This window comes from Scyliorhinus canicula, chromosome 13 (genome assembly GCF_902713615.1).
Source record: "Scyliorhinus canicula chromosome 13, sScyCan1.1, whole genome shotgun sequence".
NCBI lineage: Eukaryota > Metazoa > Chordata > Chondrichthyes > Carcharhiniformes > Scyliorhinidae > Scyliorhinus > Scyliorhinus canicula.
The window spans coordinates 4,949,196-4,956,340 of NC_052158.1; the positions used below are offsets into that span (position 1 = coordinate 4,949,196).

The window sequence follows — 7,145 nt, forward strand, 5'->3', positions numbered from 1 at the left end:
TTAGCTCATTCCTTGCTACCTTGTAACCCTTAAGCGACCCAACTGAACCTTGTTTTCTCATTGTGATGGTCACCACTGTTGTATTATATTGTATATACTGGTATTACGGTATTATAACGGGTCTCTACTCCCGTCTCGTCGTAATTGATAGTGCATCACTCATCCTTACATACGCTTCCTTTTTCCTCTTTACAAGACATTCAACCTCTTTTGTGAACGATGGTTCCCTCACACGGCCATTTCCTCCCTGCCTGACAGGGACACACCTGTCAAGGAAACGCAGTATTTGTTCCTTGAACAAGCTCCACTTTTCATTTGTGCCTTTCCCTGACAGTTTCTGTTCCCATCTTATGCTCCCTAATTCTTGCCTAATCACATCATAATTACCCCTCCCCCAATTATAAACCTTGCCCTGCCGTATGGCCCTATCCCTCTCCATTGAAATAGTGAAAGACACCAAATTGTGGTCACTATCTCCAAAGTGCTCTCCCACAAACAAATCTAACCCTTGGCCTGGTTCATTACCCAGTACCAAATCCAATGTGGCCCCCGCTCTTGTCGGCCTATCCACATATTGTGTCAGGAAACCCTCCTGCACACACTGTACAAAAACTGCCCCATCATAACTGTTCGACCTACAGAGGTTCCAATCAATATTTTGAAAGTTAAAGTCACCCATTACAACTACCCTGAGACATCCACACCTATCCATAATCTATTTTGCAATTTCTTCCTCCACATCTCTATTACTATTTGGGGGCCTATAGAAAACTCCTAACAACGTGACCGCTCCTTTCCTATTTCTAACTTCGGCCCATATTACCTCAGTAGGCAGATCCCCTTCAAACTGCCTTTCTGCAGCCGTTAAACTATCCTTGATTGACAATGCTACTCCTCCACCTCTTTTACCACCTTCCCTACTCTTACTGAAACATCTGTATCCCGGAACTTCCAACAACCATTCCTGTCCCTGTTCTAACCATGTCTCTGTAATGGCCACAACATCGTAGTCCCAAGTACCAATCCACGCTCCAAGTTTACCAACCCTCAACAGTATCCAAAACGGTATACTTGTTACAGAGGGGAACGACCACAGAGGATCCCTGCACTGACTGCTCCCTCCCAGCCCCTCCCACCGTCACCTATCTATCTTGATTCTTCGGAGTAACTACATTCCTGAAGCTACTATCTATGACCACCTCTGCCTCCCGAATGATCCGAAGTTCATCCAGCTCCAGCTCCAGTTCCCTAACGCAGTTTCTGAGGAGCTGGAGATGGCTGCACTTCCCACAGGTGAAATCAGCAGGGACACTGATGGTGTCCCTCACCTCAAACATTCTGCAGGAGGAACATTGCACTGTCTTCCCTGCCATCCCCCCTAGATAACTTTTTAAAAATAATATTTATTGTCACAAGTAGGCCTACATTAACACTGCAATGAAGTTACTGCGAAAAGCCGCTAGGCACCACATTCCGGCGCCCCTTCAGGTAAACAGAGGGAGAATTCAGAATGTCCAATTCACCAACAGCACGTCTTTCGGGACTTGTGGGAGGAAACCGGAGCACCCGGAGGAAACCCACGCAGACACAGGGAGAACGTGCAGACTCCGCACAAACTATGACCCAAGCCGGGAATCCAACCTGGGACCCTGGCGCTGTGAAGCAACAGTGCTAACCACCGTGCAAACCAGTGTGCCACCCAATGTTTTTTATAAAATCCTCGAGTCAAGAACTATCAGTCAGAGGAAGCGGGAGCGTGAACCTCTTCCAGTCCCTCAATCAGGTACACAGTGCAACTGAACAAGGGCATTCCCGCTACATCCTCAATCCCACCATCTCTCCCCCCACCCCCTCCCAGAATCCCACCAGTAATCCCAACAGGGTTTGATTTTCCAGGCTTCCCGTATTGTGAGACCCCTGCTCATTGCTGGGTGAATACCAGTGACAGCAGGATGAGAACATTAATTGCCCTGTTAAGGGGCTGAATTGGTTACAGGAAGGCTGTCCCACAAGACTTACCACCACGGACTTAATCTGTGTAGAGATGGAAAGACAACTGAAACTCCACACAGTGTCATTCCCCATGTCCCCTTCCCCTCACCCCACACCCTGACTAAATGTACCCTGGGGGGGGACAGCATTTAATTCCACCCACCCAGGGAAAGCCAGGGATACATTTAATGAGAAGCTGGATAAACACATGAGGGATAAAGGAACAGAAGGATATATTGACAGGGAAATGAAGTAGGATGGGAGGAGGCTCGTGTGGATCATGTTGTGACTGTGAACTTTCACTGAACTGAAATATAATCCCTCACCTTCAGAAATCTCACTCCGTCTTTTTGTTCCAACTGCTTTTCCAACTTTGAGAGTTTCTCCTGAATAGAGTTTAAATTCTCCTGAATTTCACAAAGATTTTCTCCATTGTTTTTAGAATTTTTTCCTCTTCTTCCCTGAGATCTCGGATGAAACGCTGCTCTTTCTCAGTGAGAATCTGGTGCATTTTAGTGAACTCGGATGTGATGTGGCTCTGCAGACTGACCGACTGTTTCTATAAGAAGAAACATTAAAAATAATATGTTTGTGTCATAAAAACAACAAAATAATGAATTAAATTTGGAAGTTTAGCACAGGGAGACTTTACCCTAATTTGGGAAATCTTCTGTTTCTGCTGCTGCTCCATTTCTAGAACCGTCGATTTCTTCTGTGTGAGAGAATCTAAGGAAGATTTCACCCCATCCTGGGATTGGGAGAGAAAATCAGAAAATAAAAGTGTTAGACCCTGAAAATATGATCAAATAATCAGGTGATCAAATCTGTTCCCTTTTACCTTGTAGATTTCAACAGCTTCTTTAATCGGGATGAAGCGGTGTTCTCTGTGTTCCCGCGAATCTCTACAAATCAGACAGATCAATTTCTTGTCAGTTTCACAAAACAGCTTCAGTTCTTCCTGATGTTCCTCACAGTGAAGTTTACGTTCCTTCTCTTTCTGATTCAGCTTAAATTTTCGAGCTTTCTCAGCTAGATTCGCTAAGACCCGATTGGTTCTGAGATTTATTTCTGGAAACTCCTGTCGACATTCCGGGCAGGAATTTCTCTCCTTTTCCCAACACTGGGTGATACAGGAGCGGCAGAAGTTGTGTCCACACTCCAGTGAAACCGGATCAGTGAAGAAATCAAGACAAATGGGACAAATTGCCTCCTCGGTCCAACTTTCCTCCTGTTGTCTGGAAGCCATGTTCACACTCAGCACTTCCTAATTCAAACCACTTTCAGTTCCAATGTTCCTGCTCTGCTGCTGAACACATTCAGTTCAGTAACTCCCTCATGACGTTCACTGCAATCCTCAAGGAATTATTGTTGTTTGCTGCTCTCGGTCCGATTGCTTTGGGAGTTGGAGATAAAAGCCGGAGCAGAATTCAGAATAAACCGGGTTAGAGGGAGTGACGGGGAATAATTGAACTCAGGCGATGAGAGTGAAGGTCTGTTGGTGGTGGGGGTGGGTGGAGAGAGGATGGGAGGAGGTGGGGATTTTGTCCTGTGAGTGACTGGCAGCCTGCTGCTCTCCTTCATATGCTTCTGTCTCAAAGCAGCCCCAGGCATGGATGGTCAAACTGTGTTTTACTTTGTGGGAAACACAAACTGAAACATATTGTCCAGCTCCTCCTGACCTGTCCCTTTACGTAAACCCAGCCTGACTCCAATTCAAGTTAGATTTTTGGTATTTATTTGTTATGAATTTTGACCGAAACTTATATCACTGTGAAAATGAAGATTTTTTAAATAAAAATCAGCTGTGGAGAATTACACGGTTGTCTGAATTTTTTCCAAGAATAATATTTGAATTAAAAATGAGTCTGAAATGTCTCTGGTGCTGGCTGACTCCTCCCCCAGCCCTAAGGGCTTTTCATGTTGATGATCGAGGTGTTGGTTGAGTTGATTTGTTGAACAAGCTGCACAGTGAGTATATTGAAGTGGGTGCGGTTTGTACAGAGCCGCTCTCTGCTCTGAGCTGCTGTAATGTGTGTCACAGTGTAGCAGCTGAAAGGCTGCAGCTTTTAACTTTAGACTTGTCCTTTTCCTCGATACTGAACAAGCTGGAGAGCCTCAGCAGCTCTTTCTACACCCAGACCATTGGCCTGTCTCCTTCCGCACTGTCAGCCAATGAAGACTTTATTATTTGACCCATGGCTGGGGTTTCAAATCAGAGTTTTCCTTCTCCAGGGCAGGCTGCCAATCAAAGCTGCCAATGGGGAACGATCTGGTTTTGAGGAGGCAGACACTCACTTTCACATCTCTGCCCAAACAGGGATCAGCGTGTGAAGCTGGGCACAGGCAGTTTGATTGGGACGGACTATTTCACACACTGACCAGATTGGACTTTTTGTGAATGACGAGAATCTCAACTCTCTTCAGCATCCTGGTCATTCCTGACCCTTTTCCCCAATCCATCAGGAATTAACTCCGTGCTGCTCTTTGACACATTGGATGGGATTTTGCTCTCTGTGCACAGAGAGCTGAGGCAGGATTCTCCGCCCCCCCCCCCCCTCCCCCCCCCGCAGGGTCGGAGAATCGCCCGGGGTCGCCGTCAATCCCACCCCCGCCGTGGCCCGAATTCTCCACCACCCGGGAATCGGCAAGGGCGGGAATCGCACTGCGCCAGTCGGTGGACCCCCAGAGGCGATTCTCCGGCCCGCGATGGGCCGAAGTCCCGCCTCTGACAAGCTGTTCCCGCCGGCGGGAATCAAAGCACGTCTGGTGCCGGCGGGATTGGCGACGTGGGTGGGCGGCGGGGTCCTGGGGGGAGGAGCGGGGCGATCTGGCCCCGGGGGGTGCCCCCACGGTGGCCTGGCCCGCGATCGGGGCCCACCGATCAGCGGGCGAGCCTGTGCCGTGGTGGCACTCTTTTACTCCCACCTCCGCCACGTCTCCACCATGGCGGTGGCGGAAGAGACCCTGTCCCCCGTGCATGCGCCGGTATGACGTCAGCAGTGGCTGACGCTCCAGCGCATGCGCGGACTTCCGCCGGCCCCATCCCCCAGGGATACGGGGAACCCCCTCCCCTACAAGCACAGGGACAAACCCGCCCCCCACCAAACCTCACACATAAACACAGACATGTAAAAAAGGAGCAGGAGGAGGCCATTCGGCCCTTCGAGCCTGCTCCACCATTCAATATGATTGTGTCTGATCCTCTATCTCAATGCCACATTCCCGCTTTCTCCCCAAACCCCTTGATGCCATTGAAATGTAAACAATTATCTGTCTCTTTCTTGAATATTTGGATTTGGGTTTATTGTCCCGTGTACTGAGGTACAATGAAACATATTGCTCTGTGTACAGTCCAGACAGATTGTTATATACATGAAAAACATACGATAGATACACAATGTAAATGCATAGACATTGGGTGAAGCATACGAAGTGTAGTACTACTGAGTCGAGACGATGTGTGGAGAGATCAGTTCAGTCCACAGGTGAGTTATTCAGGAGTCTGGTAACAGCGGGGAAGAAACTGATTTTGAAATGCGTGATCTCAGACTTTAGTTTCTTCCGCCTGATGGAAGAAGAGAGAATAACCTGGGTGGGAGGGGTCTTTGATTATGCTGCCCACTTTCCTGAATTCCCACTCATCGTTGTTTGAGATCTGACCCACTGTGGTCGTGTCATCAGCAAACCTGTGGATGGAGTTGAAGCCAAATTTTGCCCCACAGTCGTGTGTGCTGAGGGAGTATAGTCGGGTGCTAAGTACGCAGCTTTGCGGGCCCCGGTATTGAGGACTACCAAGGAAGAGGATTTGTTGTTTATTCTCACTGATTGTGGTCTATGGGTCAGGAAGTCGAGGATCCAGTTACAAAGAGAGGAGTCAAGTCCTAAATTTTGGAGCTTAGATATGAGTTTGGCTGGGATTATGGTGTTGAAGGCGGAGCTGTAGTCAATGAATAGGAGTCTGACGTAGGAGGCCTTGATGTCGAGATGCTCCAGGGCAAGTGTTGTGTCAGGAGGGTAGAGCCAGGGAATATTTCAGGGACTTGTGGTAACCTCCTGTGGTCAGTAATTCCATAGATTCACAACCCTTTGAATGAAGAAATATTTCCTAATCTCAGTCCTGAATGTTCTGCCCCGTATCCTGAGACTGTGTCCCCTGGTTCGAGATTCCCCAACCAGGGAAAACATCCTCCCTGAATCCAGTCTGTCCAGACCTGTTAGAATTTTATACGTTTCAATCAGATCTTATAATAATAATTATATTAATAATAAGCTTTATTATCACAAGTAGGCCGACATTAACACTGCAATGAAGTTACTGTGAAAAGTCCCTAGTCGCCACATTCCGGCGCCTGTTCAGGTACATGGAGGGCGAATTCAGAATATCCAATTCACCTAACAAGCATGTCTTTCGGGACTTATGTACAATTCTTGGTCAGTTTTGCCCTTGCAGCACACATTTAGTTTAACAAAATGTTTTCCCCAGGGCAGCACGGTGACGCAGTGGTTAGCACTGCTGCCTCACGGTGCCGAGGTCCCAGGTTCGATCCCGGCTCTGGGTCACTGTCCGTGTGGAGTTTGCACATTCTCCCTGTGTCTGCGTGGGTCTCACCCCCACAACCCAACGATGTGCAGGTTAGGCAGATTGGCCACGTTAAATTGCCCCTTAATCGGAAAAAATGAATTGGGTACACTAAATTTAGTTTTCCCCAATTAAAGGGCAATTTATCGTGACCAATCCACCTGCATTGCTTTGGGTTGCTGGGGGTGACGCCCACACAAACACACAGATCTCCCATCATCCTTCCAAACCCGAGTGAACACAGGCCCAGTCGAACCAATCTCTCCTCATTGCACTGTCCCCCCAACCCCAGTATCAGCCGAGTGAACCTCCGCTGCATTCCCTCTGTGACAAGTAAATCCTTTCCCAGGCAGGGAGACCAAAACTGCTCCCAATACTCCAGGTGTGGTCTCACCAAGGCCCTGTATAACTGCAGCGACACATCCCTACTTCTGAACTCCAATCCTCTCACAATGAAGGCCAACAAACCATTCACCTTCCGAATTGCTTGCTGCAGCTGCCTCTCCACTTTGATTGGCTGCTGTACAAGGACCCAGATCCCTTTGTACATCCACACTTCCCAATACATCACCAA

General features: G+C 48.1%; 1 protein-coding gene across 1 annotated transcript in view; it reads right to left on the reverse strand.

Annotated features, from left to right (window-relative positions):
* Positions 1 to 3,382, reverse strand: part of LOC119975844 (zinc-binding protein A33-like) — a 413,200-nt gene extending 409,818 nt beyond the window's left edge. The window contains exons 1-3 of the mRNA XM_038815724.1: positions 2,831 to 3,382; positions 2,645 to 2,740; positions 2,319 to 2,551 (exon numbers count right to left, since the gene is read on the reverse strand). Coding sequence (XP_038671652.1) covers positions 2,390 to 2,551; positions 2,645 to 2,740; positions 2,831 to 3,238 — 666 coding nt within the window. The 5' untranslated portion in view covers positions 3,239 to 3,382 and the 3' untranslated portion in view covers positions 2,319 to 2,389. The remainder of the gene's footprint in view (positions 1 to 2,318; positions 2,552 to 2,644; positions 2,741 to 2,830) is intronic.
* Positions 3,383 to 7,145: the final 3,763 nt, after the last annotated feature.